The sequence below is a fragment of the Coloeus monedula genome (assembly GCF_965178545.1).
Source record: "Coloeus monedula genome assembly, chromosome: 3".
NCBI classification, from domain to species: domain Eukaryota; kingdom Metazoa; phylum Chordata; class Aves; order Passeriformes; family Corvidae; genus Coloeus; species Coloeus monedula.
This window is the reverse complement of record NC_138783.1, coordinates 39,004,882-39,030,236: the sequence shown is the minus strand read 5'-3', so window position 1 is coordinate 39,030,236 and position 25,355 is coordinate 39,004,882. Positions and strand designations below refer to the sequence as shown.

The following is a 25,355-nucleotide window of genomic DNA, read 5'->3' as shown; positions in this document are numbered from 1 at the left end:
TTCTTCAGTAAAGAGTCTTGCAAGATGCTAATGTTGAAACTCTGAAGTCTAGAATGACAGAAAACCAAGATTCATCTTTGGACAAGTTTCATTTATCCCATACATACCAGTATTAATATAGATACAGTGCTTAGCTGCTCAGTAATATAAAAACAGAATCACAGAATGGTTTAAGTTGGGACCTTTAAAGATCATCCAGTTCCAACCCCCCCGATGGGCAAAGACACCTTCCACTAGACCAGGATGCCCCATGCAACCTGGCCTTGAACACTTCCAGGGATGGGGCATCCATCATTTTCTCTGGGCAACCTGTGCCAGTGCCTCACTGCCCTCATGGTAAAGAATTTCTTCCTGATATCTAATCTAGACCTGCTCTCTTTTAGTTTAAAGCCATTCCTCCTTGTCCTATCACTACATGCCCTCTCCAGCTCTCTTATAACCCTTTCACGTGCCAGAAGGTCTCTGCAGAGCCTCCTCCTCTCCAGGCTAAACAACCCCAACTCTCACAGAAGCTACTGTCTAATGCACTGTGAAGTGCAGAATTATTTTTTTCTAATTGTAAAAGTCTTTCACTCAAAATATTCTGAAATACTTTCACAACTGAAAAAAAACCTCCACAATTTCTGCACCTTACAGTGCATTGGCACAGTAACTTCTGTGTAAAAGAAAGATTCACATTTTTGCGTGTAACCTTATGCAAAGCCTAAATTTACTGGGATGATTTGTGATCAATTCAGTGGATGCTCCCTGATGCTCTCAACCCTGGTGGGCTTAATTCTAACTTGGGCACCTCATTCATTCGCTGTAGGCAGCATGGATGGAGCCTAAGATACTCCTAAGCCCTCCACCAGTAAGGAGCTGCATGAGGACAGCCTGAGGGCATGCTGAAGTTAGCCCATCTTTGAGCAAGCTGATCTCCAGAGGTCCTTCCCGAGCAAAATGACCAAGCGTAAATTTCAGCTACCGATTTTGCAGGACCTCTGGTATGAACTGCTCTGTAAGTGGTTACTCCCACTGTACCTGGTGAGCAGCATCCAACAGCAGCTAACCCCATCTGTGCCTCAGATGCAAGGAGACAAGCTGGGTGCATCACCTACAGGCAACACTCAACTCCCTTCTGCCTGTGTTGAGCCTGCAGAGCTCTCTCCCTGCTGAGCTGCAGGCGAGGGTGCACAGCTCTGCCTGCAACCTTACCTGCAGCTCTCATTCATCATCCTGACCAGGGACAAGTCACCTTGCCATGAAAAGCCCACTGGCTGTGGCACAGTGCTGCAGCAAACACCCAGCTAATTTAGAGGAAGTGCAGCCTTCCCACAATTCATTCAAAAGGCAAGCTGGCTTTATTATTTTTCAACTGTATATACAGGTAATCTGGGTCTTCTGTACATTCCATTAATAGGAAATTCTTTAAATTATTAACATAATAAATAACATTGAATCAGCTGTGCAAGTCAGAGCACAAACTTAATTGCACTACTACAAAAGTAGATAGCTCATCAAAGCACATACTTCAAGTTAAAAGCAAGACACCAGGACCAAAAGGCATGATTGAGGCACTTGCAGTTTAAAACACCTGTGGTTTCTCTCACTCCTCTACTACCCAAAGCTGTCAGCTAGAGACAGGGTATTACCCCCTATGCTACAGCTTTTTCCTAAAGCAGGGCTTCTGTAGAAAAATTTCACTTGATCATTAAGCAATGTAACTCCTAAGTTATTTTGCTCCTTTTTTGAGTACTCAAACATCCACTGCCACTGATGCTGACTAATGCAATGTAGCAGAAGAACCAGGGAAGCCTTTTGAAGAGAGCTCCACAGAACACCTTGGGAGGGGTTTACCTGTTCTCCCTCAGGCGCTCCCAGAGATGGAGTCATTGCAGCTGCACCCAGAGCAGAACTGACAAAAGCCCTCAACACCCAGGGCTGCAGCATTGTTTTCACACAAGATGCATCCTGAGAAGCCTCCCAGATGAACAACAGCGTGAAATGGCACTGGCACATCACACACACACCAACCTATGTAAACGTGCAGTGCTTGGTGTGCTGGAACAACATGGAGGGACTGCTGGAACCATAACATAAGGGAACTGGGGGAGCCCTACTGTTAAGATTCAGTGGCCATGTACCTTGAAAATGGAATATGTTTTAAGCTAGACCATAATATATACAATCAAATGCAGGGATGGAGAACCAAGAGCCCGTAAGCCTGTATTTCAAGAGTGCGCTTGGCATACAGTAGTCTCTTCCACACCACAAGAAAGGCAGCTGCTTGAGATCCAGAATGTGAGAAAGTTTGGCCAGGATGGTTCAAGAACATCTCCTGCAGAAGAGTCAGCAGTCCCAGCTGATATCATCTTTCTGTAGTGAAGTCTGTATGGTCTGCATGTCTCTCAGTAACTGAAGATTCTTCCGGCTCTTCTCTCCAGGCTTCACTTTGATGGGACCTGCATTCTTGCCTTTTGTGCTTACTGTAGTTGTTACTTTAACCTCACTGACTGGGAACCTGCTGTCTTTTATTTGTTTAGCAGAAGTCTTTCTGGACTTGCATTCTCTCCTAAGTCTCTCTAGCTGAAAGAGAAGCCCAAAGAAAAACATTAAGAAGTGATCTTGTTTCAGTTTTATGTTCAGCGATTCTTCCAAACAGCTGAAATATCCCACCACTTATCTCACCCAGGTAAGCAGATGGTTCCAAGTCACACTCAACAATAAATATTTTATTTTCCTTACAAAGCATTGTTATATTTGCATCTTTAGAGCTGTGTTTAGCTTACAGTCTGATCTACCACCTCTCTAAAAACTGAAGCTCATTATGGGGGAACACCGCCATTAGGAATGTAACAGAAAAAGGTGTAGATGAAAGTAGTTGATTTGCCACTGTTACCATCCAGTGATTAAAAAAGAAAACAAGTGTTTTTTACATACATACTAGTAATTTTAATAGCTAGTCACTACCAGAGGTGTAGCTTTGAAAAGAATACCAGAGCTCTGCTGGGGTGAAGAGGTGGTATCCACACACAGCACTGTAAATCACAGCATCAAACACTCAGTTCTTCCCAGCAAAGACTGAATGGGGAACTGGACAGTCTGAGGTTCAGACACATTCATATGCCCAAACCACAACATGGGTGGCTTCTATAGCTCCCCTCTCTAGGGTGGTGGTGGTCCCTCCTCCTAGTTGACAGCATGCAGCATCATTACTGCTGGGAACTACAGCACATCTGCTTCTCTGCAGCAGTTCCTCTGAAGATCATAAGATATCTAAGTGAGTAACACTTCTAATAGCAAGCATTTTGCAGATCCATTCTGGATGTCAGGTCTCAGCCTGTGTTTTGTGTATAAGTTACATCAGGTGAGGGTGAATCGTGGTTCATATGAACTGAACCAGATTAAACACATGGGTTTAAGCTCTTTGAAAGAAATTCACTAAAATTAATGAAAACAAAAGAAAACAGGGAATCAATGTGTGTGTTTTATAGCTTTGAATGAAAAGGCTACACTATCCAAAACATTCTGAAAGTTATAGAATAAGCAAAACGGGTATTTTGAGCCTTAAAAAAATGCAAATCAAAACATAAATAGGTAGTTTCCTCCAAGTAAAGGAAAACTGTTCAACAATGTTCAAGAAACAAGAGGAGTGTAAAATGCAATGTGAGAATAGAGGCAAAAGCTCTATCCAGGACAGGGTGAGGATTGGACACAAGGGTGATAGAAAGGATGTTTCTGCAAAAATACTGGTATAGATGGAGGTATGCAGACTAACTTTGGAACATCAAAGGTAGAATTCAGAATTAGGCAATGCTACTCTAGTTATTTCTGCTTTATGCAGTTGCTGCTAGATTAGGATATAGCATTAAAAAAACCCTGCTTAAGTCAGCAACTCTACATGAGTATGAACACAAGCAAAAGAAACTCACCTGCAAACGATGCCTCCGAACTTTGCTGATTTGGTCTGCCTTTGCTTCCATCTTTCCCACCAGTGCATCAAGTTCCCTCTCCAGATCTTCCCTCACTGCAATAGTTGGGGCTTCCTGGATGAGCTTTGACAGCTGCTCATGATCACTAGCACACAAGTCAGACAGAACAAAGCTTGTATCAGGCTCCATTGGCTTCTACAGCTCATACCCCAGTTCAGAAATAACACTTCTAGGAAACCATAGCATCAGCAGCCAGACATGTTCAACACACCATAACAAACCAGTAAGAACAGTTTTGCTGGTTTGCAGCACTATTCCAGTAGCTCATCCTGGAGGCAGGCTGCTGCAACATTGAGTCTCAATAATCTAAGTAGCTTCCAACTTCAAAATGCATATCCAAAATGACCAAATAACCCCTCGAGAACTTGATCTCAGCACTCATTCAGTTAATATTTTGTGTATCTGTACCTACTGCAGCTGTGCAGTACAGTAACAATTCATGTTCTGTTAACCAGGACAAGCAAAGCACCAGCAAAGCTGTCCTTTAATGGACTATTTGTCCAGACCCTGCTTTTGGCTAGGACAGAGCTTTCATTTTTAGTAGCTGTTACAGTGCTGTGTTGTGGATTTAGTACAAAAATAATGTTGGTAACACTGATGTTTTCATTGTTCCTGAGGAGTGCTTACCCTAAGCTTTTCAGTGTCTCCTGCTATGCCGGTGAGAAGGGGCACAAGAAGCTGGGGCAGAGAGATTCCTGGGATGGCTGGTTCGAACTGGCCAAAGGGATATTCCATACCATAGAACATCATGCCCAGAATATAAACTAGGGGGAGTTAGCCATGAGAGGACAATTGTTGCTGAGGACTGGCATTGGTCAGCAGGTGGTCAACAAATGTACTGTGCATCACATACTTTTTTACCTTGGGTTTTATTCCTCTCCATTTGTCCTTGCTATTATCAATACATTTTACTGTATTTCAATTACTAAACTGTCCTTATTTCAGCCCATGGGTTTTTTCTTTTCCCAGTTTCCCTCCCCATCCCACCAGAGCAGAGGGGCAGGAAAGCAGCTGCATTGACTTAGCTGCCAGCTGGGGTTAAACCAAGACAGTACTTTTTGGCATCCAACATGGGCCATGAGGGGTTAATGACAGGTCTGACCAGAATGTGTGAAGACAAATCTTTTCTAGGCATCGTTGTACTGGTTTAATAGCGGCTGGTCGCACTGCTGGTTCATGGTGCCACGGAATCCCGGGCCATGAAACTCCTGGGGGGAATGGGTGTGCTCAGCGCACCGCCGGAGCCACCTACTGGGGAAGCGGTGTAATTACACGTCTGCATGGTCCCACACCTTCCCCTTCTTCTCCAGACTAATCACAACAGCCTTTGAGAACTCTCAATAGCCCCAGGGTGTTAAAACCAGCGTGGTGCCAGAGCTTGGATCCAGCAAGGTGCTGAATGGAGTTCAGATCAGGGGAGGATTTGTCTGCGGGCAGTGAGCGAGCCGCTGTGTGGGACTGACTTCCTGGTTAAACCCCACAGAGAGTAAGCTACCTTCTACACAAAAGACAGGATATAGAAGGTACACACCACAGGGAATCCCGAGTTTCACCTGTGGGACGACAGGGAGAAGATGAAGTGGGATGGAAAACCCTATACCTCAACCCTAGAGGCACAGGTACGTGAACCGCAGGGAAAAAAAGCAAGCACAAATGGGGTTCTTCCAGGAAAGTTGCTGCTTAAGTCTTCAGAGTGGGCAGTTCTCCAGACAGAGTGGCAGGGCTGATCTTATTCCTGATCCTATAGATAGGAATCCTAATTCTTTTTTACAGGAAATGGTAGAATCCTAGGACCAGTATTAGAGGAGCCCCATCTCCAGCCAGGTGCAGGAGAGGGACAACCAGGTTTACTGGACTGTGTGGATCAGATGGTGTGGCACATCAGACCCAAGGGAGTACAAGGCTTTAGCAGACCCTGGGCCACAGTGTACCCTAATGCCATCAAGCCATACAGGGGCAGAACCCATTTGTATTTCTGCAGTGACAGGGGGATGGTGTTGGAGGCTAACATCAGCCTGACAGAGTGATTGGCAAGAGGACCCCATTGTGGCTGGCCCAGACGCTCTGTGCACCCTTGGCAGGGCCTGTCTCGGGCGAGGGCATTTAAAGGACCCACAAGGGTATTGGTGGGCTTTCAGTACAGCTGCCCTGGAGACAAAGGAAATGAAGCATCTGTCCACCCTGCCTTGTCTCTCAGAGGACCCTTCTGATGTGGGGCTGCTGAAGGTCAAAGAACAAGAGGTGATAGAGTGATTTGGGTTGGAAGGGACCTTAAAAATAATTTTGTTCCAAACTCCCTACCATGGGCAGGGACATTTTCTAGTAGACCAGGCTGCTCAGAACCCCATCCCACCTGACCTTGAATGTTTCCAAGAATGGGCACCCACAGCTTCTCTGGACAACCTGTTCAGTGTCTCACTATCCTCACAGTAAAGAATCTCTTCCTAATATCTCATCTAAGTCTGCCCTCTTTCAGTTTAAAGCCATTACCCCTCATATAAACACTACACACCCTTGTAAAAAATCCCTCTCCAGCTGTCTTGTAGCCTCCTTTGAGCCCTGGAAAGCCACAATGAGGTCTCTCTTGAGCCTTCCATTCTCCAGGCTAAAAATCCCAGCTCTCTCAGCCTGTCTTCAGAGGTGCTCCAGCCCTCTGTGATTGTCTTTATGTCCTCCTCTGGACTCACTCAAGCAGGCCCACATCCTTCTTATGTTGGGGACCCCAGAGCTGGATGCAGCACTGCAGGTGGGATCTGACAAGGGCAGAGCAGAGGGGCAGAATCCCCTCCCTGGCCCTGCTGCCCACGCTGCTTTGGATGCAGCCCAGGACATGTTTGGCTCTCTGGGCTGTGAGTGCCCATGGCTGGGTCATGTCCAGCCTCTCATCCACCAGCACCCCCAAATGACTTCAGCCATTCAGCTACCCACCCATCACTTTTTCCTGCCCTGAAAGACTGTTATGACAGCTGAGTCCAAAGTCATGGGCTCAATTAACTCAATGGGCTAGTAAAGGGATGGTCCATAGACTACAGGAATAATATCTGTGTGTACATACATGAAAAGACTGGAAAGGTGATGGTGGTTAACTGGGACATACTGGAAAGTGTGAGGCTTGGGCAGGACATAAATGGTACAGTATAAGGGGTGGATACTGTCCATCCCAGCAGGCAGGAGGGATGGGTGTGGGGGTGTGTGAGTGGCAGCAGGGTACTGAGCTGCTGGCTGGGTCCACACCACAACAGTCTGCTGCATTGGGGCAGTGACTTCTCCCTTGCCTCTTCTGAATATACTGCTGCACATAAGCACAGGTCTGCTGTCCAGACTGTTTAGCAGAGCCTCTATCTGCAAGGAGAACTGACAGCCCCTGCAAGCAGCAAGACAAAGATTACATGCTAGAGACCTCCTAAACTAAGACCTTTCTCAGGCAAAACCTTCCAAGTTCAAAGCAAAAAGGCAAGAATATGAAACATCTACATTCATAAACTGCAATAGAGAATGTACCACACTCACAAACTCATCTGTCCAAATTCATCTTGTAAAGTCAGCAACACTTCTGAGAGCTCTTCCTGAGATGAGGATGAGTCCATTGGCAGGGATGGCCTTCTGCTTTTGCTGGCAGGATGAGCCATACTGGTGGGTTTTGCTAGTGGAGCATCGTTTACCACATGTCTGTTACACAAAGCTTTCGTGTGATGTTTCATCAGGTGCAGCACGTGTTGCACATTGGCAGCAACTGAATGACTGGGACTGGTAGACTGAAAGGAAAAGAGACTTCTTTTAAATGGCATTATCAACAACTTGATAATACTGGAGAGCATTTAAAAACAGTGGCACTTTCATTTTACTGACAAGAATGTAATTTTTGTTTCAATTAATACGCCCTAACAAGAACACCCTGTCAAGCAGCAGAGCAGGCTCATTTTTGGAAATACCAGCTCAGCTAGTTGTCAATATCCAACAAAGACAATCTGTAAGAAAAGTGTCAAAGAAAATTACATTATCTGACCACTGGGTGTCAGGAGTGCACCGAGGCAAAGACATTTAAGGAGCTGCAGCTACTGAGCTTTGGAATTAATCAGCTCACCTTCCCAGCCACAAAGGGTACATCACCCAGGCACAGTCTGTAATGGGGCTGCACAGTGGAATGTCTTCCAAGAGAGCATTTCTGGAAAGAAAGAAGAGAGAAGTATTTAGCAAAAATTATACTACAGCAAACCTACTTTCCCTTTACTTTGTAGTAAAAGAGGCAACCTGCTCCCTAATCACATGCACACAACCTTATTTAACTCCTCAGAAATTGCCCTTCTCTTCCCCACATCTTACCTTCTCTGGCTGCTTAGCTTTTTTCCTAGGTTGTGTTGCTTTTGGAGAAAGCAATGGTGATGCTGCTTGAATCAGTAGTCTGTTGGTTTCCAGGCCTGTCTGAAGCTACAATTGAGGGAATAAGGGGAGTTACTGAAATTGGATTAATAAATAATCAGAGACAGTGCAAGCAGAGAATTGCAAACTGAGAATTTTTAAAACATAGGCTCTCTAAAAGCAAGGGCTGCAAATTTTTAGGATATTTTTGCAGTCCAAGGTCAACTTAAACATTAAATATTTCCTCTGGCAGCACTACTTGTCAGCAATCCTAGTAAGTTAGAGAATTAGCCTTAGTGCATTAGTCCCATGCAGACAAGTGCCAAAACATCAGCTGTGCTTTACACTTGACAAGGTATTGGGGAGCTCAAGCCACCTAAGCCTGATCAATTGATCCCATGACATATAGTTACTAGGGAACTACTCCTTCTGTCCTATTAAATTTGACAGTAAAAAAAACCTACAAACAAACAAACAAACAGCCACAATAACAAAACTAACCACCAAACCATCTATTGAGAGAGTTAGGGTTAGAACTTTCCTGTCGACAGTGAGAATCCTAACACGCTTTGCTGTTCAAGAGGAAGATATGGCATGGCTTTAGAAACCATGTCCTGAAGAAGCATTCACAGCACAATTTTTCATTATTAAATTGAGATATCCCTTTCCCCATCACACCAAACTCCTGGCAAAGGTTAATGTTAGAGCCTAACACATTACCTCCATAATTCTTCAGCATCCAATGAATGTTTAATGAACACCACACTTTTGGATTAGAAGATCAGCCAGCATCCTTAAGGGCTCATAATCAAGAGTATGTTGTCTCTTTTTTGCCTCCTTCTACAATATTTTAATTACAATTATGAACAAGGGAGCCCATTTGTTGACCTTGATATATTCAGAGGTTCCCATGCATACTCAATTATGAATTAGTCTGAATTTCTACTCCTCTTTTCCAACTAACTTCTCTTAGTAAAGAAATCAAAGCTTCAGTGCACAGGTGGTGGTAGAAAAAGGTCTCCAAAAAGCTCAGAGAACTTCAGAACATTTGGTAATTCAGGCAGGAGGAAAAACAAACAAAAAACCACAAAAAACCCCCAAACAAAACCAAAAACCCCCAAACAAAACCAAAAACCCCCAAACAAAACAAAAAAAAAAAAAAAAAAACAAAACAAAAAAAACCCACAAAACCAAAAACCAAAACCAAAACAAAAAAAAAATCACAAAAAAAAAAACAAACAAACCCACAAAAAAAATCCCCAAAACAAACAAACCAACCAACCAAAAAAGATACTAAAACCAGGATTTCATTATTCTGTGAGGCATATGGGGGGCACTTTCAGTAAGCTTAGCTGAAAAGTTGATAAAAAGGAAGAGCTAATTACAGTGCATACCAGTACAAAAGAAATTTCCTGTTGGTTACCTCAGCAGCTTTTTCCTGAACAAGCTTCCTTGCATGTTCTTCCTCCTGAAGCTTCTGTTCCAGCTCTTTCATTTTTTTCTAGTCAAAGTTGAATAAAAATAATAGCATTACTAATGAAACAATTTTTTTTCTTCCTGAAGCCCACAGTACTAAGAGTTTGAGCAAAACTATGAGTCCATCTTAGGATTTAAAGATAAATGAAGACTTGTGCATTGTACTGATTTCTGATGCTTCACCTGTATAGGCATAAATACAGCAGTCAAAAGCTTACGCTTAACATTTACTCTTTTTTTCTATTCTTACATTCACAACTGGTATCTGAAGTTAAGTCACAGCCAAATACACACAGAGCAATACACAAAGCTCTTTCTCTTCAATTGTAAAATCACCCTAGACAGTAGGTTGCTTTGTATACATTATCCTCCAAGATTCTGTACCACAAAAGAGCTAACAAAGACATATCATTATAAGGCATGGGAAGACTTGCTTTATTTAGACCACTAATGGTATTTTTGCTAAAATCTGTAACTTGCACTCTTTCAAGAAAAGAATTTTTGAATATCTAGCCACCTTTCTAATAAAAAAGAGGGAGGAAAGGTTGCATGATGCCTCTGAGATACCTTTAAACAAAACTGAAGTAATTGCATCTTTTTATCACAAAAGCATATAAGAAGTCTTTTGAAATTCCTTTTCAAAGGAAAAGGTTAAGGGAAAAAGCACATATTTCTTTGTAAACCTCCAACAAGATGAAAACATTGTTTAAACAAGATACACTGAAATTCCCAATGTGAAAGTTATCAAATAACTTTCTGGCTTTATACAGCAGTGAAAAAACAATCCAGAGCTCCAGTACCCAAAACAATTTCCCTTCTCTTCCCCCAAAGACGGATAATTCAAGAGCCACTAATCAAACTTAAGGCAGAAAAGTATGCTAGACAGAGTGATGGCTGGATTTGTACACTTGTTTATAAACCCACTACACTGAGGTACTAAATATTTCTGCTTTACTTAAGCATTAACTACAAAAATAATGCAATGAGCTGTTATACAAAGGTGTTAAAAGGCAAAAGCCTGGATAAACATTAAGGACAAAGGCACTATATAAAGGAACCAACTTTTTCTATTGAATAAAAGAACCATTCTGATGATTTTTTTTTCATTCAAAACAAAGGTATTCCAGGTAACTTAAAATCATCTTCTGCCCTTTACAGTTATTGGCACAACCCTTGATATCCGTGGTCAGTCTCAAAGACTTTTTTTTTAATCTGTTAAGCATGAAAATATTGAGGAAAATATTCTCTTTAAACTGAAGATTGACATGAAGCTGGGCCAAGGCTTTTATTCTGAAAAGAATGAGTATTTCCTCAGCTAGCTGTTCCGCTGCAGCAGGCAGCTCAAACTGCACAGCAAGAGTGTATCTTACTGTATCACCTGTGATAGACCCTGTTAGAAATTATATACCAAATTTAGATTCCCTAAATGATTTCACTGTTTATAGACGGTATTATGCAGATTACTGGACTATCACTAAGAGAGAGGCCACAGAGCCAAGCGGACAGACCCTGCCCAGCACTGCTGCCCATCACATAAGACAGTACTGCAAAGCAGGCAGACTTCAGGTCAGCACTGGGCTGGCCTGACCATCCGACTCAATCACCAGGAGCCACTGCAAAAAACTTAAATGACAAAATAGAAATATAATATTTCTATTTTTGGCCTGTTTTCTAACAGAAAATTATTTTCATGCAACCACCTACTCACAGAATCCCAGAATCATAGGATGGTTTAGGTTGAATGGACCTTTAAAGGTCACTTAAGTCCATGGGCAGGGACACTTTCCACTAGACCATGTTGCTCAAAGCCTTGTCCAAACTCATCTTGAATGTTTCCAGGAACAGGGCATCTACCATCTCTGTGGACAATCTGTTCCAGTGTTTTGCCTCCTTCACTGTAAAAAGTTTCTCCCTTGTATTTAGTTTACCCTCTTCTAGTTTAAAAGCACTGTTTCTTGTTCTATCACTACACTAAAGCCCCTGCTAAAACATCTGTCCCCATCTTTTTAATAAGCCCCCTTTAAAAACTGAAAGGCCACAACAAGATCTCCCTGGAGCCTTCTCCAGGCTGAACAACCCCAACTCTCTCAGCCTGTCTCCACAGGAGACGTGTTCCAACCCTGCGGTGATTTTCGTGGCCTCCTCTGGACCTGCTCCAACAGTTCCATGTCCTTCCTGTGCTGAGGACCTCAGGGTTGGACACAGAACTGCAGGTGGGGTCTCACTAGGGCAGCGTGGAGGGGCAGAATCCCCTCCCTTACTCTGCTGGCCACGCTGCTTTTGATGCAGCCCAACCCACAGAATGGGGGGTTAAGTCTCACTGTTAGCATTAAGATCAATTACTATGAACCACAGTTATCCAAAAAATGTCATCCACACACACATTCAAATTCTGGCCATCTGGCTACATGCAAGACCACAGGCCAAACTGCACTTTAAGGGAACAGCCCTGTTTCTTTACTCCATCTTCAGACACAGACATGATCAGATCTTCTCAGTCAGCTGTCCAGAGCCTGCACTGCAGGACTACAGTTGCAATAAAGATGTCTCAAAAGCATTTCCAGGGTAAGTACTCCAATTACAAGTACTTCACATAAATAGGAATCTCAGCATTTCCTTTCCACAGGCAATACTGACATTAGCAAATTACTTGAGGACAATACTTACAGGGACAGGTAGTGGTTCTTGGGAGATAAAATGCTCTCAGTAAGACCCCCATAGAACTTGTGCTCTAGCAGTGTCTGAACTCAGAGGCAGATACATCACCACTCACTCATGAGCCATCACCTCACCACTTTCCATCCATTTCAGCACATCCTGTATGAAACTGTCTCTTATTTCTTGCTTCAAACTCGATTTGAAAGTGTTCCTATGATCTTGCCACAACTACAGCAGAGATCGAAGAGGGAACAGATGCAATGCTTCTGAGTAGAGAGTGCAATCACCCTTTGAAGATTATAAGGTAACACCTATCACATGGATGCTCACATAGGAACATAGCCTATAACCACAGAGGCAGGCAGACCTGTCAACCAGAAAATGGCTCATGACAGCATAATGATCACAAGGAAAATGACTTAGCATCACAGCTAAATCCAGATTTATTTCAGTCCCAAGAACTGCTTCAAAATTGTGTGAATTTAACACCCAATTCCCCTTAAACATATTTAATTGTGACAGCTACTAATTCCTGAAGATAAAGAATCAAAGCTCTCTGGTTTGTTCCAGAAAAGAACACAAGAACCACCATAAGGCTGAATTATTTTCATTAGCCAGGCACAAAAAGGCAAACAACCCAGTCTCACCAAACCTCAGCTACTATCAGTTAAAAACTTGGTAAAAGCCTTTCAGAGGGAATGCCAGTTGCTGAACGTGTTATTTCAACTCTAATCCTGGAGGAAACTACTGCTACTTTCAGAGTACAAGACCCAGGAGACTCTTACTTCTCTTTCCAAGTGTTTGGCCTAAATAAACAATGCAACCATTTGTACTCTACAACTGCAGCTCACCACAATGGGGTGTCAAGATCATAAAACGCTTGTTGCAGCTGCTTTGGCTCAGGGACTTCCAAGAACAGTTGTAGCATCTAAATGTCCTGCAGGAAGCCAAACAGCTGAAGATTTACTACCAAATATCTCCTTATGTACTTCTGGAGAAACACCATCTACTTTACCACCTGAGATAAGGGCTGGTATGCAGGGTGGCAAGCCTGTGATTTTGATAGAATCCAGAGCTGCCACCCTCAATACCACAATTTAATCACATACTATCTGGTCCTCTTGAGGAAGCAGGGAAGAAATTTGCAGAAGGAAGCCTCTCCCTGGCTAAGCTCTCTGTAGTTTCCAGGCTTGGGAGACTTGTGGTGTCTTTACAGCAACAGAGGGAGGTACAGGGACAGGACTTCAGAGGCCAACACCACAGAGGGTACACAGAGATGGATGGCGTTTGCATGGCAAGGCACTGGTAGCAATGGGGCTACAGGGGTGGCTTCTCTGAGGAGCTGCCAGAAACTTTCCCATGTCAACAGAACCAATGCTAACAGAGCCAGTGCCAGCTGGCTCCAAAACAGACCCACCGCGGGCCAAGGCTGAGCCCAACAGCAATGGTGGTAGCACCTCTCGGATTACAGATTTAAGGAGGGGAAAAAAAACTGCTAGGGAACAGCAGCAAAAAGGGAGGAGTGAGAATATTTGAAAGCAGCAGCCTTGCAGATCCTAAGGTCAAAAAGGGAGGGGGAGAAGGTACTCCAGGTGCTAGAGCAGAGATTCCCCTGCAGCCCCATGGCAAGATTGAGTTTTATTTCTCACCATAAAATTACAAAAACTATAAAAATTCAAGGGTCAACCCACAACAGAATATGACCAAACAGTCATGTTGAGTTTGTAGAAGCTCCTGATTCAAACAGAGTCCTGAAAAGGCAGACTGACCCAAACACATCCAGTGCTAGAGGCCTTGCAACAGCAGGCTCCAGAAGTCTGCACACAAAATAAGTAATAATAATTGTGTGTCTTAATAAGGAGGGATAAAAGGAAAAGAATACACCAAATTCATACAAGTCAAGGTACATCTGGATAATAACAGAAAATAACTGCTAGCATTCAGTAGCATGCAAAGCAAGCCAAGATCTTAGGAATGGCTGCAATTTTACAATGCCTAGGCACCAACAAAGCACAAAAGAGGAACACCAACAGACTATTAAGGCTTAATAAAACTCCAACTCCAGCAGTGTACAGTGACCCAAAGTCTACCTGGACATGTAGACTTTCAGCAGTAACTTCAAGTTTTTACAACAGCTCAGTTTTAAAATGAAGTTTAGTTGCTGTCCTACTCTAAAGCACAAGGCTTTGCTCAGCTCTGCTACTGCCATAGAGCTGTGAAGTACAGATTAGAATAAGCAAGACAAATCTGATATAGTACCCAACACAAATGACAGACCTCTGCTAAGGACTGCATCGTAGTAAGTCTGCTATACTCTTTTTCCAGTATATCCAGCTTTTCCAATTTCGACTGAACATGCGATTGGTCAAGAAGCCGATCTCTCTCCAAGAAGCCCTTGAAGGGAGAAGTGAAAAGGAAAACAATTATAACAAAGGAAAACAATTATAAGCACAAGAAAACAAGACCATCTTGTGTCTGGAGCACAAAGGAGGCCCATAAACAGTCCAAAGGAACTACTACTTCCTCTGTGCAATTTTAGATGGTGCCACAATCAGGGAGCAAATTGCACCAGCAGCAGTAGGGAACCACACACTTAACCACAGCTGATAGGAAGGATTTTGCAGTCCCTCCTTCCTCCACAGTAAAAAAAAAAAAAAAAAAGAATCAAAAAAAATCATTATGCAGAAATTAGAAATAGCTTTCTCCATTTTTTTCTTCAGTAAATATTTAACAAACTGAAATAGAATAGCCAGAGAGACCAACAAACAGACAGCTCTAGGTGACCCATATTTCTATAAAACAAAATTCAAGCTCATTTTAGATATAGGCCAAATCCCAATTACTGATGGTGGGAAATAGAAATTTTACTGCTATTTCTACAGAATCAGTATTACAGCCCCAATTTAGCAAGAGAAGTGCTAGTAAAGAAAATCCCCAAAGACCTGAAGAGTGTAAACACAAAAGGGAGTTTTTTTCCCAGTGGCACACAGGTATAACACTGGAAAATAAGGATGAGCTACTGCAGTAAGCCAATCATGCAGAAGCAAACAATTCATATTAATACCAGAGCCTGCTATTGCCTTAGAAACAGGTGCACAAAGAAAATACCAGGGTCTTGAGAAGACTGGGAAATGTAAGTAGGGAAGATATCCATACCTAAGGATATGAAGGCCAGCTGAAATAGACATCCATGCTTAAAGGTATTAAAATTACACTAACTATGAAAAATCATGACATAATTAATGATTTTTATGATTTAACCCTGAGATAGTTTTGGGAACACACCTGTTTCTCCAAAAGATGTGACTTCTCGTTTTCTGCATGCTGGATCATTTTCCTCATGTAGTCCAGCTGTTTCTCTAGAAGGCTGCATCGAGACTCAGCAGCTGCCAGCTGAGAACACAGCTCTGAAGGTAACAGAAGGCAGAAAATGGAAATCATGTATTGCTTGGTCCTGGGATTTTTTTTGTTGTTGTATTCAGGACAGTTTCAAAACAAACAAGAAAAGGACCATCTAAGAAACTTACCCATTATGCCTAATGAACTTCTGTATGCATAAAAATCCCTAAACCAAAGAATGCCTTTAAATTATTTCTTTGTAACTCCACATGCCATTGCAAATTAAAAGATGCTAAACAAAGTAAACTAAAATTAGTTTAGGCATTGATAGGAATCAAGTTTCATCCACATCAATGTTCTATAGTATCTATACAAAATTTGCAAACAACCTTGATTTTTCTTTGACACTTCAGTCTTGTCATGTTCTTTGCGTTGCATTTGCTCACTCAGTACTTTTTTATAGTCTGCTGTTTCCCTGCTGAGGTGTTTTACATTCTCCTCTGCCTGAAACCGTTCCAACTCCAGTCGATGAATTTTTTCCTGGAGATTCTTCAGGGCAGAAAATATTGCTGCAATTGAATATGTACCTTTGGTTAGATACCATTAAATCACCACTTCAAGACAACACCGAACTTGCAGTGCTATTATAAAAACACATTATGTAAGAAGGTCAGAGTGTTCCCTACCAGCATCCAAGAGTCCTTCCAGGAATTAAGACCTGTTTCCCTTTGAACCATAACTGATTCTAAAACTAGTCTTGAACAAATAGATGCCCTTAGTGCACCCCCATCACCTGACACATCTGGGAAAGATACAACTATTTCCCAGAACAAGTCATATAAATATTGTGTCAATTAAGAACAAACAGTGCATCCTCTGACCCTTTATCAAAAGAAAATGAAAAGTCACAATTAGATAGTTAAACAGTGGCAATTATCTATATTATTATTCCTACCACAACAAATACATAAACACAATGTTCCCATGAATGGCCACACAGCATAATAAAGGTTAACTATGAGAAGGGCTACAAAAGCGCTTATTTATAAGTGGACTTCTTTTTAAATTCTTCTGGTTTTGCACTTGTGCTCCCCTCCTCCACCTAAAAACATACATCTCCTTTGTGCTGAACCATTTTTCCCTTTCTACTACATTCCCAGCTTTAGCAGTTACTGAACAAAGCCTTTCTATATTCTTCACCACAAAAAGAAAAGCAGTTGTAATAGAACTCACAGCACCTTGCAATTAGACCAACTGCTGGTAATCTGATGTACTGCGCCTCTTAGGTGTGCTGTTTAATTCTGTAAAGGGAACCATAAGCATAAGCCCTTTCCCCAATACAGGGCTGCTAAAGTTAAACATAAGAACATCTGTACACACAGCTCATACAGCAGAATAATCTGCAAGGTCACATCAGCCCTCTCCTTTGTGCTTAAATCCACTCCAGAGAAAGAATGTACCTTTACTACAGAATGCTTGAGCACTAGAACAGTTGGAACTGCATATTGGTTTGGGCATCACATTACCAAAAAGAGAAGAAAAACAAAACAAAACCAAAAAAAAAGAAAAGAAAAAAGGAAAAATAATTATCAGAATGAGCATCCCAGAGTAAAAATTCATCAAATCTTGAAATGAATATCAGCACATGAGAGTATCACATCAATGGAAACCTGTTAATTACATAAGTAGCAGCAACAGTAGTCACAGTTAAGAGGAAGTTATTGATAATTTGGCCCTATTTGCATATCAGAATCACCAACTGCACCCTCTTCTCTATTTACATTACTGTTACTTGGATTCAGTTGAAATAGGCATAGCTGAGACAATAAACAGATTTGTTACTATTACTCTTAAAAGCTACATTGAAATCTCTGTATATTCACAGTAATGACTAACAAAATAGCAATGAAGCAACTCAAGCAATGAAAAGACAAAGGTGAAACGCAACAGGATGTCAAGTACCATTCAGTCATTCCTGTTAGAGCATTAAAGCCAACTGTGCATGCTGACACACATATACAACACAGACATTAAAATCACAATAAACAGAACTTACTATACTCAATTTCAGGATTTTTCAATAAGATTTATTTAATACAGGGAACAGGAGTAGCAATAAGGACCCTCAAGAACAATCAAATCAATTTTGCCATTTGAAATTACTAAAATATACACTCCAGAACATTTCTGCATTTTTAAAAGCTATGCAAAAAGAGAAACATACTGGATCATCCATGTGTTGGATTCAATTTTCAGTACATATTCACATTTACTTGCACTTTATTTAAACATTTTATAAAAACAAAAACTTTCGCTAATTTTAAAAAAGGGATATAATTTATCCGATTGTCTTCCACCACCTATCCTTATCTCAGAGTTGGCAGAGTCACCATTTGAAAAAAAACTGCCAAGTGAAAACTTGGAAGTCAAAACCTTATTGCTAATGCAACATGGAGCACACTCGACAAAAATACATCTGCATCAGTAATTCATAAGGAAGCTTTTTCCTGCGCATTCAATTTTTCATTTGTAAAGATTGTTTTAGTTTTGTGTCAACAGCATTCTCAAAAGTGATGGCCTTGAAAGTATATACTGCATTTTAAATAGCACTGCAAGAACTGAGATTTCATCTTCTAGGTCATTAACACAGGAGTCCCTAGTAACTCAGACATGAATTGTGTTATTGGAACAGGGACTTGAGGCTATCATCCTGATTTTTTACTTAGTTTGGGTAATACTAGGATTCATCCTAAATATTCCTCACTTTTGTCCATATAAGGAAAAAGTATCAAGCAGTTCACACCCTTAAGCCTCCATGCCACTCCAGTCTTAAAGGGAGCATTTCTGCAATGACCCTGACCAAACAGCTCATCAAAGGATAGGTCCTGCTCTACTCTCCCAAATCTTCATGATATACCCTGTATGTACCCCAAGGCAGCACTGTAGTAAGTCTCACTGGATGACAAGCTTATTCACTAAAACAACAGAAAACTAACCAAGAATAGGTTTTTTGTTCATGTCCAGTCAGTCAAGACAAATCTGTTTACATGGAGATGAACATCAGGACCAGAGTGGGAGAGGGAGAAGGAACAGCCTAGAAACAAGAATAAATGGGAATAAAATTGCCTCCCTTTTTGGTTTTGTGCGCTCTCAGTTCAGCACTTTGCTGAACCCTTCTCTGTATCCTTTAAGTCTTCAGTGATACAATAAATACTCACAATACACCCTTCATTCATGACAAGCATTTCAATTTTAACAGGACCAAACCTCTTCCTTTGCTCCAAACCATTCTGGGGACTAAAGTCTCCTTATCTCTCACTCAGCTATGAATTCAGGAGAAGAAAGGTTGAAGGAGACGAAGACTGAAGAAGGGACAAAGAAAACATGTCAATACAATTCCACAAAGTACTCAGACAATTTTACAATTCTCTACTTCCGAAGAAGAACATCTTTCTCCATCTGTAAGATGACCTTTATCATCAGGTGTTCTTTGGAAAAAGAAGTGCAAAGGACCTACAAAACAGGCAACCTGGACATCACTGGGAATTGATAAAAGGATAAAAAGACTTCAACCTTCACAGATGTGGAAGACATACAGTATTTTACCATGATTTGGAAACAGGTAAGAAACCAACTTTGCTGAACTAATACCTCTGCTGTTGCTTTCAGGATATGGAATTACTGGTTTCCATGGGGAGCGCTCCAAATCCGAATTAATAAATGGCTTGTGCTTCGGATATTCTATAAACGAAGTTGAAGAGAGTCCATCTGTGGCTGATGTAGAGTTACGAGTTATGTGCAGATCATCCTGAAAACAAAATAAAGCTGTTATTCAGCACATTTGTTGCTTTGTCATAACAACAGAAATAAAGAAAAGTATGATTCCATCAGATGATATGTAGAGGTACTGCTACAGGAGACTCATATCTCAAAAGCTGTACTTCCTTCTTTTTAGCCTTAGGACGTGCCATTTTTACATTTAATTCCCCTTCACTAAAAACAATATGAAACAGATTAATCTCTTTCCCATACTAGTTTCTGATTTACACTTTTGTTTCCCATTTACTTATACTGTCTGCTGCTCATTGGGAGAAGGCGACCCACAATCAGTTGGAAAACAACCACATTCCTAATTACTGGTTACATTTACAGCACATGAGATACTGCACTAAGGTGGCCAAACCTGATAAGGCACACCCAGGACCATGGCTCTACATCACCTCATCTAACACAAGAGCTCACTGACTGCACATGGGACACAGGACACACTTTGCAGCTGGGAAGGTGAAGTGAGAGTCCCAGTCCCTCTAACTCCACTTGCTTCAATTAATCTTCCTTATCTTTCCATTAGTAGATGGAACTTCACAAGACACATCCAGATGGCTTTATGCTACACCTGATTAGTGGTATCAGCACAGGAAAACCAGCAGATCACAGCCAGGAAAGTACTCCTACCTCTAAGCAGGAACGTACTCTTAAATCAGCTTCAGACTGTTCTGACAAATGTGGCCATAGAGACCATGGATTTCCCAGCAGTCTGCATCAATTTTGCAAACACCTGCTGTGCTTTGGATGTTGCAATGACCTGAAAGGACCACCTAGCTGGGAAGATGCTCTTCTAAATAAAGGAGACATGGCAGAATACAGTGCTGATGATTTTGACTCAAAAACTCTCTACCTGGCCTAAGCTTTCAATTTGTATATACAAATTAAATGAAATGCTTACTTTTAACTTCTCTCAACTGCACCCATCACTGAACATTTCAGTGACAGAATCTGAAGGCAACCTAAGAGAGGTGGGCTGCAGACAGATGCAAAGCTCCTACAGCTTCCCCCTTCATCAGTAAGACAAATGAGCAACTGCTGATCTTGGCAGGGTGCTTTTAAGCTTTTGCAAATATCAATCATTGGGAGAATATCTCAACCTAAATTAAAATACAGAAAGTATTAAGTACCTCATGGTAAATTGCACAACAGCCCAAAATGCATTATGAGCAGCCAAATATGGGGAAAAAATTTAAGAAAATTTTAAAGCTATTTAAAGCCCATACACAGCTGATTTCCTCTTACAAATAAAGTGATCCATTGTGGGCAAGAAAATTAGGATCCTAACTACTCTGAGTATGTCAATTGGTGTTTCTAAGCATAGTTTTATGACTGTTTTGCAGTTTGTGTTTATAACATTTTCCTACACAACATAATGGCTTTTCTCAAAATAACGGAATTTGCACACACATTTGGTACCTCAGAAAGTGAATTAAAACACTAATCCCTAATTGAGAATATTTTAATAAAACCATTTCGAGCAGGTGTTTTATGCATATACACACTGCTTTATACTCAGCAGCCTCACAAGTCTAACCAGAACACACGAATCCATCTGATCGAAAGCCTGTTAAGTGCTAACATCAAAAATGCCATCAGCATTACAGGATATGGCATTGATGAGCACAGAATACTATGACCAAATGATGGAGTAAAAACAAACCAAGAAAAACACAGCACTTCTGTAGCAGACAATACAGGAACAGCAGCAACATAAGCCTCAGCAACCATCGATTCAAATATCAATATCCTGTCTGCTATTGATTCAAACCAAAGGTATCCCATGAAACAGTCAAGAGAAAAAGGGGAATCAGTTTGAAACGAAAGTAGGGCTGACAGCATCACAATCCTTCTAAATGTCACCATCATCTTTCATGTCTTTACAGGTAAAGTCTCCTCTGAGAATTAAATATAACTATATAAAAATACCAAAGTAAAGGAATTCTTCTGTTTGTTTTTACTGACATTAGTAACATTTTTCTAGCCAACAGCAGACTAAGTGAAAGAAAAATCTGGTGTACTCAAAAGCCCGGAGCACCAAAGTCACACAAGGTAAAGTAAATTGAGGCTTTTGACTAGTTACACACCTTCCAAATTCCACCCGGATGCAGGGAACAGGCACTAATTTGAATAGTCAGAAACAGTAATTTGCAATAGTAATTTGAACAGTGTAATAGTCAGTTCAGATATCTGCTTCAAATAGCTACTGAAAAAATTTATGCTGGAACACCATATGTTATATAGGCAATTGTTCTTTGTTTCAGTATAAATAATAATTTGCTACCAAGTATATTTTTCTTCCATATTTTTAAGCAAGAGTGGCTTATATTCAGTTTCATAAATAGTGACTTTAAATAATTTGACTGAATACTTTGTGAGAGTTTACAAAACAGCCTCACGGAATTTCCCATCACAAAGCTCAAACATCACAGCAATTCTCTGCTCTTTTCCCCACTCTCTCAAGTCATTAAAAATCATTTAAATTTGTTCCTGCTGTTGGAAAGTCTCACAGGGAGTATCATGCTCCAATGCTCAGGAAAACTGTGAAAAATAAAAAAAAATCAGGGAACTCTATATATTTGTTTTGAATCTCAGCTAGGCCACATTTGCTAACTACAGCTCCTCTCTTTCACTGTACTCCCTACAGTCTTTCCTTTCTTAAGCCACATTAAAGGCTCAGAGTAGTAAATGAAGAAGCTTAACAGTCCCACAAGGAGCCAAGTGTACCCTATTACATAACAGCAAGCTAAGCACATTTTATCTCCACAGGTCTGACAACACTGCCTTCCAAAATTCATGGCTTCCACCACTGCATATCAGCTGCCTACCCAAGCAGAAAGAAGGGAATATTAAAAACACAGACCAGCAATATCTTAACACATCACCAGCACACAGGGACCTCCTGAAGCTCACAAAAGCTGAACACAGCAGGGAAAAAAAAAGACACAAGCTCATATGGAAAGTTTTCTGCTAAGAATCAGCAACTTGGGGCTGAGGGACACTTTTCAAACAAACATCTGTAGACATTAAAAATGACCCATCATAACGTTGTTACTTCCCTGACACAGAAACAAGTACAGCACACCATGAAAAACTATCCAGAGAGCTTTTAAACTCAGTGGTGTACCAGTCATTCCAGTAAGGAAAAGGCAAAAAACCATTTTTCTTGTTATCTTACCCAAATTACTAGATCTGTGGACAGTAAAAATAACAATGATTTATAAACAAACTAATGCTAAGTGACAGCAGGACACAACATCTTTCAGGCAGCAACTGCATGAAGAAAGCATGAAGGCACAAAGTCAGCACCTTTGGTACTTGCACTCTGGCACGGGAAAAAGGGATTAAATTAGAATGGGTGCTATTGCAAGTTCTCATCTGGTACCACAACCAAAAAAGGAAAAGAGAAAAAAAGATTGATACCTGGCAATGCTTTAAGTGACATACAGTAGTCTTTGCACGTGGTTAAAAAAAAAAAAAAAAAGGCAAACCCTGGAAAATTATGTAGGGAATGAGCAAAAAAATCCCCAAAATAACGAGATACTGAATGTACTGATTATAAAACATCCAAGTATCCAGTTATTCAAACTCTCATAGTCATTGTGGAGGGACAATCTCAATTAGCAGCCTACCCTCCCTCAATTACTGCAGTACTAGGAAAGTGGGGAAGGAAGGACAGCCCCTAGCCCCTATCACCCACAGGCCAAGTTAAGTGCTGGCTGCACCTCCCTGATATAGACTGAGTCAGGAGCACTCTACATTTCAATAACATCTCTAGTTAAAAGCACACATAAAAAAAGTTAACTTAGTTAAGCCATTACATCAAATGGGGAGGAAAAAATGTTGGCACAATACAGTAATTTTTGTCAACTATCTGCCGTAGAGTGCCAGATGTATTAAAAGCAACTACTTTCAATGTTCAGAAAAATATAAAGTTACAGTTTTTTTCTTTTTTTGAGCACAGACAGAAAGTCTACAGTGGGCAACTTTTTTCCCCAAAAGTTTTGTTTTGCTAACTAAATTGATTAACAGCCTCCATTTACCTACTGAAGACTAAAACGAGTCTTCTGACATCCTTTTCTAGGCATGCTAGAAACAAGTCCATTCAGGAAGGAGATAGGAGTCCTCAAATTCCTCTTGCTGGTCGAGGTGTAAGTATGGGAGCACACTGCAGGGCAGGAGACACACAGCAGAGAACCACAACGGGTGCTCACCACCCAGCCAGTGAGATCCCAAAACACGAATCCCTTAAGAGTGATCTCGCACACCATCGTGCTGCAGCCTTTTCAGCATCTCTGCTCCTCCAAAGCGCATGTAAGACACAGCTTCTCACAAAAAAAAAAAAAAAAACAAACCCAAAACAAAACACAAAAAAAACCAAAAAACAAGGAAAAGCGACCACTTAAATTTAGAAAGCGATAAACATCAAGCCAAAACTGTGGACGCGGAAATTCTGGTCCCCAGCGTGCAGGTGGTTACCTGTCCCAATCTGTCAGGTGCTCCCACACGCGCCTAAGGGCACGGGTATCTACCAAAGCTAAACCCCAGCTTAAGGCAACGTTTCCACCTTACAAAGAGAAGCAACCAGACGTGCAATCCATCAGCAGCTCGGCACTGGGAGCTCTGGGCTTGCCGTGCTCGCCCGCCTGACCCAGCACTGCACAGACAGGGCTTGGCTGAGCCCCGCCTGCCCGCGGAGCAGGTGCTTCCAAAGTCACGACGCCCAGCTATTCGTGAGAACAAACCAAATTCAACGCTTTGTTCCCATTCACTTACAAACAGGATCTCCAGGCACTGGCATGGGGACAGCAACAGGGCTGCTATCAACAGCCCAGTATCTGTCTCTTTTTCTGTCGCTTTAGAAAACATGTGTGCATACATCATGGCTTTATACATACATACATACAGATATATATATGTATATACGTATACGCACATATACACACAGAAACACCTATAAACATACATCTATATGTGTATATATATATATATACACACACATTATTTAACAGACAAGCCAGCTTCCACAGCCTGTACGGCTCCCGGCACGCTGGAGGCATGCAAGCCACCAGCCCCGCACTGCCCGGCCGCTGCCCCCCGGACCCCCACCCGTCCTACCCATCACCGCGGGGCCGCCCTCCGAGCCTCACCGTATGCGGACGGCCGGGCTCAGCCGCCGCCATGTCGGCCGTAAGGGAGCCCGCGCTAGCCCTTGTCACTTTAAGGCACGGCCCCCGCGCGGCGCCTCGCTTGACTGCCTTCCCAGCCAGCCAATGAGAAGGGAGCATCGGCGGTAAGTTCCGCCCCGTCGTCCACTCGGGATTGAGTGACAAGGCAGGTACCCAATAAAAAAAGAGCGGGGGCCCCGCTCAGCCAATCGAGAGGAAGAGGCCGAGAGCGGCGGGCGGGCCCCTGCAGCCAGGCGCGCGGGCGGGGGGGCGGCGCGTGGGCACGCGCGGAGGGAGGAGGGCGGAAGAGGCCGGCCTTTGTCAAAGGGAGCCCCCGCGCCTCGGCCAATCGCAGAGCAGGGGCGCCGCCGCCGCCCGGCGCAGGGCAGGGCGCCCGCGGCGGGATTGGCGGCGGCGGGGCCGGCGGGGGCGGCGATTGGGCGGCGGCGTTCGAAGGCAGGTTTGGCGCGGGGCGGCGATTGGCTGCGCGGGCGCAGCGCGAGCCCGGGCCCGGGGCGGAGGGAGAGAGGGAGGGAGGGAAGGGCGGGGGGCGCGCGCG

General features: G+C 42.3%; 1 protein-coding gene across 1 annotated transcript; it reads right to left on the bottom strand.

The window, feature by feature from the left end:
* Positions 1 to 187: 187 nt before the first annotated feature.
* Positions 188 to 24,865, bottom strand: CEP57 (centrosomal protein 57). The gene is made up of 11 exons (XM_082278912.1): positions 24,779 to 24,865; positions 19,455 to 19,611; positions 16,193 to 16,372; positions 15,750 to 15,871; positions 14,742 to 14,858; positions 9,754 to 9,831; positions 8,295 to 8,399; positions 8,056 to 8,136; positions 7,482 to 7,726; positions 3,912 to 4,056; positions 188 to 2,565 (listed from the first exon to the last, which is right to left on the bottom strand). Exons 1-11 carry the CDS (start codon positions 24,809 to 24,811, stop codon positions 2,329 to 2,331), a joined length of 1,500 nt encoding a protein of 499 aa, XP_082135038.1. The 5' UTR covers positions 24,812 to 24,865; the 3' UTR covers positions 188 to 2,328.
* Between the last annotated feature and the right edge of the window lie 490 nt (positions 24,866 to 25,355).

Bases quoted from the DNA above. Each gene is read 5' to 3' on its own strand.
- CEP57 (XM_082278912.1), bottom strand. From the start codon at position 24,811: ATGGCGGCGGCTGAGCCCGGCCGTCCGCATACG. The intron at 19,612-24,778 runs GTGAGGCTCGGA...TTTTGTTTTCAG, and splicing joins AGCCCGGCCGTCCGCATACG to GATGATCTGCACATAACTCG. The intron at 4,057-7,481 runs GTGAGTGTGGTA...CTTGTGTGCTAG, and splicing joins GAATTTGGACAGATGAGTTT to TGATCATGAGCAGCTGTCAA.